General features: G+C 34.9%; 1 protein-coding gene across 5 annotated transcripts in view; it reads right to left on the bottom strand.

Moving 5' to 3' along the window:
* Window positions 1-2,849: 2,849 nt before the first annotated feature.
* Window positions 2,850-14,025, bottom strand: part of CUL2 (cullin 2) — a 130,845-nt gene continuing 119,669 nt past the window's right edge. For all 5 annotated transcript variants that reach the window (XM_037039884.1, XM_037039883.1, XM_037039880.1 and 2 more), the window contains 4 exons: window positions 12,507-12,709; window positions 10,731-10,832; window positions 4,536-4,652; window positions 2,850-3,557 (listed from right to left, as the gene is read on the bottom strand). In XM_037039884.1, the coding sequence (XP_036895779.1) occupies window positions 3,426-3,557; window positions 4,536-4,652; window positions 10,731-10,832; window positions 12,507-12,709 (554 nt within the window). In that variant the 3' untranslated portion in view covers window positions 2,850-3,425. The remainder of the gene's footprint in view (window positions 3,558-4,535; window positions 4,653-10,730; window positions 10,833-12,506; window positions 12,710-14,025) is intronic.

Raw genomic sequence — 14,025 nt, forward strand, 5'->3', positions numbered from 1 at the left:
ACCAGAAGGGGGAAAGAAACAACCACGAGTGGAAAACTTATTTGAACAAATAATAAAGGAGAACTTCCCCAGTCTGGCAAAGGAAATAGACTTCCAGGAAATCCAGGAAGCTCAGAGAGTCCCAAAGAAGGTGGACCCAAGGAGGAACACACCAAGGCACATCATAATTACATTAGCCAAGACTAAAGTGAAGGAGAGAATCCTAGAAGCAGCAAGAGATAAGGGGACAGTCACCTACAAAGGAGTACCCATCAGACTGTCAGCTGATTTCTCAAAAGAGACCTTACAGGCAAGAAGGGGCTGGAAAGAAGTATTCCAAGTCATGAAATCCAAAGATCTACATCCAAGATTGCTTTATCCAGCAAAACTTTCATTTAGAATGGAAGGACAGATAAAGTGCTTCTCAGATAAGGTCAAGTTCAAGGAGTTCATCATCACCAAGCCCTTATTATATGAAATGCTAAAGGGACTTATATAAGAAAAAGAAGAAGAAAAATATTAACAGTGAAAGGACAGCAAACTCACAGTTATTAACCACACCTAAAACAAAAGCAAACCAAGAGGACAGCTAGATCAGGAGTGGAACCATAGAAATGAAGAACACATGGAGGGTTAGAAACAGGGGGGTGGGAGGAGGAGAAGGGGGGAGAAGGCACAGAAAACAGCATAGATGGTAGGCAGAAAATGGATAGGGGGGAGGGCAAGAATAGTGGGGGAAATATAGAATCTAAAGAACTTGAGACACGTGGTTATAAACTAAGGGGGGAGAATGGTGGGGGTGGGAGTGTGCCGAGGCGGGAAGGAAATGAAGGGGGGAATAGAACAACTGTAATGGTATAATCAATAAAATATATTTAAAAAAAAAAGAACCAACTTGGAGAGTTATCTTGGTATGCTCATACCTATCAAGTGGCCAAACCTGTTTCAGGTCAGTAACAGCAGGAACACTGCCTAGTTAACAAGATTATCTAAAGATCAAAGGAAATAACATGTATAGAAGCACCTGTTACAGTCTACACTTAATAAAGCTTAAAAATTAACAGGAATTTTATAGCTTGGCAGACTACAAAGGTTGAAAAATCCTGTAAATATACTAAATTATACATAAAGTAAAAAAAAAAAACCCAGACTGTTTATTCTTTTGTTTGTATTAAAGCAAACTGTCATACAATATTGGACTAAACCCTAGAACAAACCTGTACTTCCAGTACCAGTTAACATTCCTGGTTTCAAAGGGGATGAATGGATGGCTGACAAGAGCTACGCCAGCTGTAAAACACATTGTAGACTTACTCATGCTAACCCCCTCAGTGTTAATATACTTGTTAAAACCTCTGCAAATTTTACTCACATTATTTTTGCTATTCTGAGATAAAGCAGAGAACCCTCTCCTCTCCTTCCTCTTCTTCCCTTTTTTCAAGCTCTGACTCTTCCTGCCCATAAGCACAAGGGGTATAGCCTACTCTGGGCTGTATGCTCAGACCTCCTGCAGTAAGGATTTCAGGAGGCTGAGGCAAGGTCTAAAATTCATTCTGATCACTGCTCCCTTTTGGGCTGGTAGGTTGGTTAAATGGGTCTGGCCTCTTCTTTACTCATGCACAAGCGTATCTTAAATATATTCCCTTTCAGATAAAATGAGAAAAAGATGTGAAGAAAACCTGCCAGCCATTTTCACAGACTTCAGCACAAGTACTTTGCCCATTTTCCAATAAAATATACAGGGTGGGGCAAAAGTAGGCTTACAGTTATGAGTACATTAAGCAATTTATTCCTGTATTATTAGTTATTAATTATTCTTTTCCATACAAACAACTGTAACCTTATTTTTGCCCCAACCTGTATTTTCTTGACAGATACCAGGCTAAGGCTTAACACTTATAAATATTTAAGAAAAAAAGGAACCAATTTGGAAAACTTTATCAACAAGTTATTAAAACAAAGGTTTGCTTTTTGACAGTGAAATGTACAATATTACATGGTTTGCCATTATTTCCTTTCTAGGAAGAAAGGTACAATGAAATATACAATATGTAACTCATTATAAGCTCAGGAGATTTTAAACACTTAAGAGACATAAGTTAGAAAAAGTGCAGTCAAACAAACAAACTGTAAAAGCTATTTGTTTTTATTATTTTGTTAAAACTTAATCTGTTAAGAGATATACACTAAAGTATTATAAGTGAAGTGATTCATGTGGAATATGCTTTAAAAGATTCAGCTTAAAAAACTGTGTGTGTGTGTGTGTGTGTGTTGTGGTTAGGAAAACAGTTTAAATAGATAATAAATATGATAACAGACCAGAGTATTCTAATACTGCCTGTTGATATATATAATAAACAAAATAATGAAATTTCATGTCTATTTAAGTGGCACCTGGTATAATGCAACATAGAGATTTTTCTGAAGTTGTTAAGGTTAAGCATTGCTAGGCAGAGCTGTAGCTTATGAGTGCATCTAGCATGGAAATGTCAGAGAAGTGTAAGGGTCTTAAGTAGGCAGGCGTACAGAAGGAACACACTGGTGTCACAGGATCTCCTACACCTGTGAGAAGTGGAGAGAAAAGTAGAGGGGAAGGCAAGAGAGATAGGGCATTAGTCTAATTAATTCATTATGAAAACAGAAGACCATTTTTATATGAAAGGCTCTTTCTTATGCCATACTTGAAGTCACCACATATTCCTTCACACTCCATCTTGATGGTATATAGTACATCACCAGAAACTCCTGAAGGAATTAAATCCTCCATATTGAAGATGCTTATATACAACGTAGTCCCAATCCTTAAAATGAAAACATTCTTTATGCTGAATGCATTTTTATGCACTCAAGAAAAATAATTGACATTTCTTAGTAGGATTTAAGTAGGAGTACAAGTGAATTAAACCATTCAGATAAAAAGCAACTAAAACAGCATTTACTGCTTTGATGACTCATGAATATTAATATATATTATTTAGTGTGATACTCCACATAAAAAAGTCATTCTATTTCTTTATTTTTTTATTTGACAAGCAGCAATATCATGTTTGTCATTTAATGTAGATACAATTATTAGGTTATCTGTCATATTACAATATTTAAGTTTTTTATTTTATGTCCTTTAAGATACATTAAAAAAACACATCAACTGCAAACATGAAGGGGAGAAAAAGCATGGTACCCAACCAAATTTCCACATTTCAGGAATACTTCACTCATTCTTTAATAAAGTTTTAAGAAATGTCATAATGACATGAGCTTGAAATATCTCTAGGCATTTTCTCTGATGCTCATGACGTGGCACTGGTGATGTTGTAAACAGCAGGAAAACAGGGGCTGCCGAATGACCAAATTATGGAGGCACAGGCCTGCTTTTTTTCCCTACAGGAACACACCAAATGGTGATGGCAACGATCCTCTCACACCCACACAGGAAGACAGCAACATCACGCTACGTAACTGTATTCATCTGCTGAAGCCTGGCTGCGTTCAATGTACTGTTTGTCTATCAGCACTTCAATACACTTCTTAATCATGCTGATACTAGGGTTAAACCTAGCTCTTGACTGGCTAATCACCTGTAAGAGAGACATAGGTGTCAAACTACTGTCAATTAATCAGTTATAAATAATTTTAAACAACCAGCTATAAAGGTGTCTCATATTTATTGAGGTTTCATCAAGCATATCTAAGTCATATAAGAAAATATACTCAAAATTATGGAATTAATTATAGTTAGCTGAGTAAGTTCATCTTAAATGAATACACATGATATGTTGAGTGAGCGCATTAATAATACTAAAAGTTTTAAACTCAGCAGTGCATAAGGAGAGACAGAGAATTAGATCAATTTTAATATAATGACAAAAAGTAATTTTTTATGCAATGTCAAGAAAAAGCCTAATGTTTATGTTGTGAAGGAATTAAAATACAGAAAACACATATAGCAAATCTAGTGTTAACATAACTACATTTAACTATAAACCAATTAATCTACCTAAATACCCACACTCTCAAGCTTCCATTTAACTGCTACTCAACTTTCAGCTCTTAGTTTAAGTAACCCTTTCTCAAGAAAGCTTTTCCCAATGTGCCTTAAGTCAAGACTTTTATGTACATTCTCACAGTACTGCATACCTTTTTATAATGCATGCTACTGTAATTTTACATATACTTGCATATTATTTCAATAATGTATTCCTTCCCTATTAGATTATGAACTCCAAAAGGGCAGGAACCACATCTTGCTTTGCTCTGCATTAAACCCTCAGTGACAAGCACAGCACTATCACATCGTACACATTATATTTATGGAATGAGTATTTGAAGTAGTCAACATTCTTCAATAACTGGAGAAAAGACTCAATAAATTAGTGAAATTTATACCTCTAAAGTCAAGCCAAAGCAAATCTGAATTTAATACTGAAATTATAAATTAGGTCTGTTCCCATTAAGTAATGAAGCATTTCTTTATGGTATTTGTGAATCATATTACTTCTGTACTATCTTTACAAAGAAACATTCCTAAGAACTTTTGAGGACTTTCCCCCCTTTACCTCTTGAATAAGGGCATTATGCCGAAGTACTTTTCGTGCTTTCATGATGCGAACTATAGCAGCTTGGAGATACATTTTCCGGTCCTCATCCACGGCACTTCTTGTCTGTTCCATTTCCTGTTTTACAGGTGGGAAAAAAGCAAATGAGACATTAAATCATAAAAAAATGTTCTTAATTAATTTTATCAGTGAGTTTAAATAAATTTCCAATCAATACTGAGCATCATATTATAGTTATAATGTGCCCAATATCACATAACCTTTACCAAAAGAATATTTACAGTAAGTTATACATAATTCATTGAGTTAAAGTTGGAAGGTTATTAAAAAAAATTAAACCCTATTGTAGACTGTACTCCACGTAAATAGGAGAATAAAGAACTTAAATGACACAGAGCAGTAATTTTCAAGACTACTGTCCTATCAATGAGTGCAGACACTATACCCACTATACCACAATACTTTTAGATGCTTTAGTAATTGGCTCCAAGTGCATAGTGGAACAGACTTCAAGATGAAGAGCTATGGAGGGTTCTATTTGGCTCAAACAGAGAAGCCAGGAATGATGAACCACAAAAAACATCCCCATGCAGCTCAAACAGCAGAAGCAAGGCACAGAAGCAATGCCACATTAATATGACCTTATAATAGCTTTTAAAAGATAAAATACATGAGAGATACAAGATGGCAGAGGAGTAAGTGAAAGCTACACTAATGAACTCCAAGGACCAATCTGGAATTACAACTAAAAAATGTATAGAAATCATCCTTACTAACAAAGTGAACACTAGCTGGAAAGAAGTCATGGACAGACAGAAGAAACCCATTCCCCACAACAAGACCGGTAAAGAGTGTGGAGGAGACGCAAGAGGGCTGGCTGGGTTCCCCTGGGCAGCAGCTGAAGTTCTGGAGGGACCTTTCAACAGCTGGGGGGTTCCACCTGAAAAGTGTGGGGTCTAAACCCCAAGCTAGGCCCCCCAGTCTACAGCAACAGAGCCAGAAAAGAACCTAGATAATATCCATCTGTGAAAAGGAGCAGGGTTTTTGTCTGCCAAGGAGAGGCAGCTGGAGACTCAAGAGAGCCTCTTAAAAGGTCAACACACATTTCATTTGCAGCCACTTACCCAAGGCTCCAGCAGAGGGAGGGCAGAGGGGACTGGAGGAGCTTGAGGAAAGTCTGGGGCTTGTGGCTCTGGGGAGAGAACTGAAGGAACAGCCACCAGGATCCCTGTGCTGAGTCATTCCCTGCATTACAGAAACGATCCTTCTCTAAAAGGCATCAGCCTGAGGGGAAGCAATAGCCGCAGCCCTAGGAATTACTCTGCCCCACCCTGGAGCTTAAGCTGGAGGCTATATCTCTGATTAGTTTAATAACTAAACCAGATCTCTGGGAGCTCTGTGAGACTTCACCTGACCCGCTCCAGTACGCTTTGTTGATAAAAGACCATGGTGGTGCACAGCCTGGTTCTTTCTGCAAACACCCAGGCCCAGCAGAGGAAGCCATATGCTGTGGATGGCTGATAATTTAAACTAATTGACCAGGGCGAGTCACAAGCAGCATCTGACAAAGGCCTACAGCAGAGTCTCTACCTAATACATAGAAACAAATACAAAGATGCACCCAAAATGGGAAGACAAAGAAACAGACCCAAAATGAAAGAACAAGAGAATTCTCAGAAAGAAGAGTTAGATGAAATTAAGGCAAGAAATTTATAAGACAGAATTCAGAATAGTGATTATAAGGATACTCAATAGCATAAAAAAAGGCATAGAAACAATAAAAAAGTATCAGTCAGAAATAGAGAATGTGATATCTGAAATAAATAATACATTGGAAGGAATATGCAGAAGGTCAGATGAAGAAGAGGAAGGAATAACTGATTTAGAAGAAAAGGTAGAAAAAAATCATCCAGGCAGAAAGCAAAAAGAAAAGAGAATTTAAAAAAAAAAGAAAAGACCTTAAGAAACCTTTGGGACAACAGGAAGCATAATAACCCCCGCATCATGGAGATACAGAAGGAGACGAGTGCGAGCAAGGGATCAAGAACCTATCTGAAGAAATAATGACCAAAAACTTCCCTAATTTGGTGAAGGAAAAAGACACACACATCCAGGCAGCTCAGAGAGTCCCAAACAAGATGAACCCAAAGAGGCCTATACTGAGATACATCATAATTAAAATGACCAGGCTTAAACACAAGGAGAGAATCCTAAAAGCTGCAAGAGAAAAGCAGGTAGTTACATACAAGGGAGCACTATTTAGACTTTCACACAATTTCTCAACAGAAAAATTTCAGGCCAGAGGAAGTGGAATGAGATATTCAAGGTGATGAAAAGCAAGGACCTACAACCAAAGCTACTTTACCCAGAAAGGCAGTCATTTAAAATCAAAGAAGAAATCAGGAGCTCCCCAGACAAGAAAAAACTAAAGGAATTTGTTAAGACCAAAGCAGTACTACAACGAGTGTTAAAGGGCCAAGAAGAGGAGGAAGAGGAAGAGGAAGAAGAAGAAAGAGAAAGAAGAAAAAAAGGAACCAGAGGAAAAGAGGCTAACAATAATTTGGCACTAAATATGTATCTATGAATAATCATATTAAATGTAAATGTCTTAAATGCTACAACCAAAAAACACAGGGTAGCTAAATGGATAAGAAAATAAGACCCATATATATGCTGCTTCCAAGAGACCCATCTCATACTGAAAGATATACACAGACTAAAAGTAAAGGTATGGAAAAATATATTTCATGCAGATGGAAAGGAAAAGAAAGCTGGGGTAGCAATACTTACATGCAACAAAATAGACTTTAAAACAAAGGCTATATAGTAAGAGACAAGAAGGACACTACATAATGATAAAGGGTACAATCCAACCAGAGGATATAACCCCAGTAAACATTTACACACCCAACATAGCATCTAAATATGTGAAGCACATCTTGATATACATAAAGGGAGAGATTGACAGAAATACAGGGATAGTCGGGGATTTTAACACCCCAATGACTTCAATGGATCGATCTTCCAGGCAGAAAATCAATGCAAGGAGACAAAAGTCTTAAATAACACTAGATCAAATGGATTTAATTGTTATCTTCAGGCCATTTTACTCCAAAGGAGAATACACATACTTTTCAAGTGCACATGGAACACTTTCTAGGATAGACCACACGTTAGGACACAACAAGTTTCAATAAATTTCAGAAGACTGATATCATATCAAGCATCTTCTCTGATCATAATGCTATGAAACTAAAAATCAATCACAAGAACATATAAAAACATGCAAAGTCATGGAAGATGACATTATTTAATAAGATGTTATTAAATAATGTATGAGTTAACAATGAGATAAAGGAAGAAATCACAAGATAACATGAAACAAATGAAAATGAGGACACAACAATCCAAAATCTGTGGGACACAGGGAAAGCAATCCCAAAAGAGAAATTCATAGCATTACAAGCCTATCTCAAAAAAAAAAAACAAGAAAAATCTCAAGTAAACAATCTAATCTTACACTTAAAGGAACTTGAAAAAGAACAACAAAGCCCAAAGTGAGCAGAAGAATGGAAATAATAAAGATCAGAGCAGAAATAAACAAAAAAGAATCTAAAAAATGATTCAAAAGATTAATGAATCCAAGAGCTGGTTCTTTGAAAAGATAAACAAAATTGACAATCCTATACCAAGCTCATTTAAAAAAAAAAAAAAAGAGGACCCAAATAAATAAAATCAGGAATGAAAGAGGAGAAATAACTGACACCAAAGAAACACAAAGGATTTAAGAAAATATTATGAACGACTATATATGCTATCAAACTGGACAACCTGCACAAAACAGATAAGCCCCTAGAAATATACAATCTTCCAAAACTAAATCAGGAACAATCAGACAGACTCTTAACAGATTAGAATAATGAAACTAAAGCAGTAATCAAAAACTCCCAACAAATGAAAACCCGGGACCAGATGGCTTCACAGATGAATTTTACCAAACATTCTAAGAAAAACTAATACCTATCCTTCTCAAACTATTTCAAAACACTCAAGAGGAGGGGAGCTTCCCAAGCTCATTTTAAGAGGCCAGCATTATTCTAATTCTAAAACCAGATAAAGGGACTCCAGGACTTTTGGCCAAGTGGGAGCAGGGAGAATGCTAGTGGAAGGGGGCGTGCAGTGCAGATGGGAATAAAGGGGAGAAAAAAAATGGGACAACTGTAATAGCACAGTCAATAAAATATACATTTTTGAAAAACAGATTAAGACATTATGAAAAAAGATAAATCACTGGTGAATATCCCTGATGAACTTAGATGCTAAAATCCTAAACAAAATAATAGCTAGCCAAATACAGCAATGCATCAAAGTGATCATACACCATGATCAAGTGGGATTTATTCCAGGAATGCAAGATTGGCACAATATTCACAAATCAATAAATGTGAGTCACCACACAAACAAAATGAAGGATAAAAACCACATGATAATATCAAGAGATACAGAAAAAGCATTTGATAAAATCCAGCACTTATTTATGATAAAAACTCTCAGCAAAATGGGAATAGAAAGAACATACCTCAACATAATAAAGGTCATAATGAAAAACCCACCACCAACATTATACTCAATGGGCAAAAATTGTAAGTGCTCCCCTTAAGACTGGGACAAAGACAGGGATATCTGCTTTCATCTCCTTTATTTAAGATAGTACTGGAAGTCCTAGCCACAGCAATCAGACAAGAATAAAAAATAAAAGGCATTCAAATTGGAAAGAAAGAAGTAAAACTGTCTTTACTTGAAGATGACATGATACACTGCACATAGAGAACCCTCAAGGTTCCACCATGAAATAACTACAACCGATAAATGAATTCAGCAAAGTATCAGGATACAAAATTAATAAAGAAATCAGCTGCATTTTTATATGCTATTAATGAACTAACAAATAATAATTAAGAAAACAATCCCATTCACAATTGCTACAAAAAGAATAAAATACCTAGGAATAAATCTAAGTATATAAAAGACTTGTATTCAGAAAATTATAAGACACTGAGAAAAGAAATTGAAGAAGATATAAGTAAGTGGAGGCACAATACCGTGTTCATGGATGTGAAGAATTAATATCATTAAAATATCCATACTACCCAAAGCAATCTATAGATTTAATGCAATTTCTATCAAGATTCCAATGACATATTTCACATAACTGGAGCAAATATTTTTAAAAGTTATACGGAACCACAAAGGCCCCATATAGCAACAGCAATCTTGAGAAAGAAAAACAAAGTTGGAGGAATGGGGAGGGTAGGGGATGGAGGGATTGAGCAAAAGGAAAAAGGACTCATGGGCATGGACAACAGTAACTGCAGGGGGTGGTTATAAGAGGACCAAATGATAATGGACAAAATACAACAAAGATTAAATTTTAAAAAGAAGGTAAAATACAACCCATGTATTATAAATTATTATTCACTGGTTGGCAGGAAAATAGAATATTGAACATTTAAGGGTTCGAATTTTATAATAATTCATTAACATCTGTCTCCCCAAGGCAAAGGTCCTGAAGAGAGTCTGACATCTTATATGCCTTTATATTCTGTCCCAAGCCCAAAGACAGGATGGTGCACAAACGGCAATAGGGAAACATGAGTGATATGGACAAGTTATCTGAGAACTAAGCAATAATCACTGCTAAGTTAAAAGAATCAACAGCACACATGCAAACTGGCTCATCTGGTAATTTGAAACCCATTCCATGCCTCAGACATCACAATTTGAATTTTGACAAGATACTCCAGTGGTTCAATTGCTTGTGAAAGTTTAAGAAGCATTTTTAACAACTTTTCTTTTGAAATGATGTGTTGTAAAACTTTCGTTTATTTTACAAATGAAAAATATCAGATTATATTACTATTCAAGAAAGGAATTTTTGAAAAGATAAAAAATAGAGCCATACATTTAAGAGCAATGCAACACCCTTTTCCTTAAATACACAGTATTCTACTGTTTTTAAAATCTGAACAAGTGGCAGATTTTGTTTGTAAGGTTAGTAAATGCAAAGAATAAACCAGAAAAAATGCATCATATTATTTATTCTGATGTGCAGAGTTTCGTATCATCTCAATGTTACTACTTGCAAAGTACAATGTTTAAATATTTCCAAAATAAGTGACACAGAAAAGCACTTACCTGTGGTGTGTCTTTCTGCATTGATGTAGTAATTTTAAATTTTGTTCTTTTACTGCTGAAGTTCATATTTAATGAAAATGAAGATTCTGCATCAATATCTTCCTATAATTAAAAATAACTCATTTATACGTGTAATACATAAAACCATTACATGAGTTGCTACCAATAGTATGCTATGAAAAAACAAGAAAAAAAACTAAATTCTCATAATTTTTAACAGTATAAAAATTATTTAAGAGAAAAATAAATGTCTTCTGTCAAAGTAAAAAACAATTCTTTTTAAATTTTACACTTGATAGAATTTTAATCAGTTTAGATTACACAAATAAGCAATTTTCTGGCCTGATTATTACATATATTACCTTTGGCTAAGACAAAAAGAAGTCAAGCTCATTGACGTAAACAGAATTTAACATGTTAATTTTTATGAAATACCTACACTCATAATTCTTCCATCACTCCCATTTTGAAAAACCGAACCACCAAGTTTTTTTTAAGTGCTGCAATAACAAAATACCAAATTATAAATAACCTAAGAATAAAAGCAAGCTCTTTCCAGTGGCACACAAGCATCATTTCATCATTTAATAGAATCACCCTGGTGTGATTCTATTAAGAGTTTGCTCTTTTACTTCATGTTTTATTCACTTTGCCAGAAGCAAATGGCCTTTTCTCAACTGAAAGTTTTTTGTGATTTTAAAAACTGAAAGTCAGTTTTTAGAATCACAACTTCTTCTATCAGGCTTAAGAAAGCCACCCATATCATATAGTGGACATTCTCTATCAGCAGGATCTAGAAAAGCTTGGAGGACAGACTCATTCTCAATAATAACCTAAGGAATTCTAAGAAACTGGCAGATTCATAATTAAAATTTAATGTGCAAACAAGCAATCTGTATTTATTTTGTACATTTCTGAGCAGCAAATATAACACATTTAAAATATATATATAACTTCTAACTGTAACAATTAGGCTTAAAAATTTAAACTTTGATTTTAAAATGTTAATCTTAGGGATGTCAGCAAAACAAATTCACGAAAGAAATAAACTATAGGCTATTAACTTTACCAAAAGTAAAAATGAAGTATCATTTACAAGAATTTCTTTCTTATAGACACAATAATTTGAAGTAGGTGATTTAACCTACATCCGTTGCTTTTTTTTTCTAAGCATTTAACTATCCAAGGTACACTACAAAGCAAAAACTTATTACTGGAAAGAAAAAGTTATAAAGAAAAACAGGAATATACTATTATTGGCTTGCTATTCTCGTGACAGATATTAAAAAATATGGTGGTTGTTTGACTTCTGAAATTAAAGGACATGAGAATGAGAGTATTTGGGATGAAGTTACACATTTTAAACATCATACAAATGACATCAACAGACTGTCATTTCCTACTACAGAACCATGCGGTTAAATAGAAACTAAACACATGGAAAAAAATGGAAAGTTTTATGATAAGCTACAGTTTTCAAATTCAATTAACCAAAGTACTTCCCGATGGCAATTCTTTTCCAATTTTTCAGTAAACTGTCATAGTAGAGGGCAAATGAAATCAAACTATCAAGGGCACATAGGCACCAACTTACACAGCCTTCTCTGTGACTCAAGTTCACAGCTATAAGGAGCTGGCAGTAATGTAACTCATTCAAGTGCTTTCCAAAGTACCAAGGGCATTAACAATTATTACCTACTTTCAATACTGTGACTATCCCATGAGAAAGACTTCATGTTTACAATACTTAAATCCATGACCTTTAAATTCCCATACCTTTTCTGAATCATGGTTAATCATTTTCACATCAAGTAATGATTTGATTGTTTTTGTCAGTTCCTTTTCATTCATCTGAGTGCTGTCTTGAAGCTCTTTATAGCTGACAATTTCACTGTTGTTAAAAGCTAGAAGAACTGCCATTTGGTATGTTGTAACCATGGCTACATATGGTTTGCCCAAATAGTTCATTTTAACTTCACCTACAAGTAAAACAGATTTGTAACAATAAACTGATCATCCAAAGAAACATTTCAAAATTTCTTAAATAACTTTTTATTTCAGATATTTTCTCCTGAAGTAAGGACTTCTTAATTTGTTGCAAAGCCATTCCACTAGCAACGTAATCATTTTGTTTGTGTAGGGTTAGGGCTATTTATTTTGAGTATAAATCACAATTAAGCTATTAGAACTTTACCAGCAGGGTTTAAATAATGCCTTTAAATAGTCATTGAAAGGCTAACACAAACATAGGCAGAAAAAAAACTAGTTGGAGGAGGTGAGGACAGGAAAAGAAGCAGACAAAGAGGAGAGAATATCAGCTTGCTATTGGCAAGTGACTCATCTGCTATTTCCATCTGGCCTATTCCAAGTAAGGGAGGTCCATCGCTAAGCACACAAAAAATGCTTATCCTGCAGCTCTGACTAAACTGTAATTTCTGCCAAAATTGTTAAAATACCATTTTTCTTCCCAGCTATTTTCTAGGGGAAAACAGGAATGGGAGGAGAGACAGACATCTAAATTGTATTGAAACAGTTGGTAGAGTAAGTGTGCTACACTACATCACCCCCAAGAGCTATGAAATATACAACAGACTGAGGAGATTTAATGTTCTCTGCCATATGCCAAGGGGAACATTAAAAAAATAAAATCTTATTATAAACTGTATGACCAACATGTATACATTCCGTAACACTCTGTAACATGTTTAAAAAAAAGTCAATGTAAGTCAAAGAACTGTTTCCTAAAGCATAAAGTTGTGGTATAGTGATTCTCTCTCTCTCAAGCACGTGTGCACATGGGCGCGCACACACACACACACATACACACATACTCTGCATTACTTGACTATCAATGAATTATAAACTGACCCAGCATGAAATTTGGGTTTAAGCTCCACATTTTAACTCAAGAAAGTTGTATTTCAGATGAACTTAACCCAAGAGACTGCATTCTCCTTGTTAGTGGGGATTAGTAACTCTGATCAAGATTTTGTTTTAATTCATTATGTAATTACATACTTTAAAGAATATAATTCTATTCAATTAATTATCACCATACAGATGCCTATTCTAACTTTCATCATACCTTGACTTACTTCAGAAATAGTTTTCAAAATTTTCTGAATAGAAACAGCTCGAGGAAAAAATTCCTAATCTCTGAATTTTCATGAAAGGAGGTTTAAATATATTAATTAGAATATCTGATTCACACAGAGTTTAAGTAAGAAATTATCACTAGGCATGTACAACTAGGCATATACAATTAGTATAAAGAATACTCAACACTTAAGCTTAG

This window comes from Sturnira hondurensis, unplaced genomic scaffold (assembly GCF_014824575.4).
Source record: "Sturnira hondurensis isolate 20B ecotype Veracruz unplaced genomic scaffold, ASM1482457v3 Scaffold0025598, whole genome shotgun sequence".
Classification (NCBI taxonomy): domain Eukaryota; kingdom Metazoa; phylum Chordata; class Mammalia; order Chiroptera; family Phyllostomidae; genus Sturnira; species Sturnira hondurensis.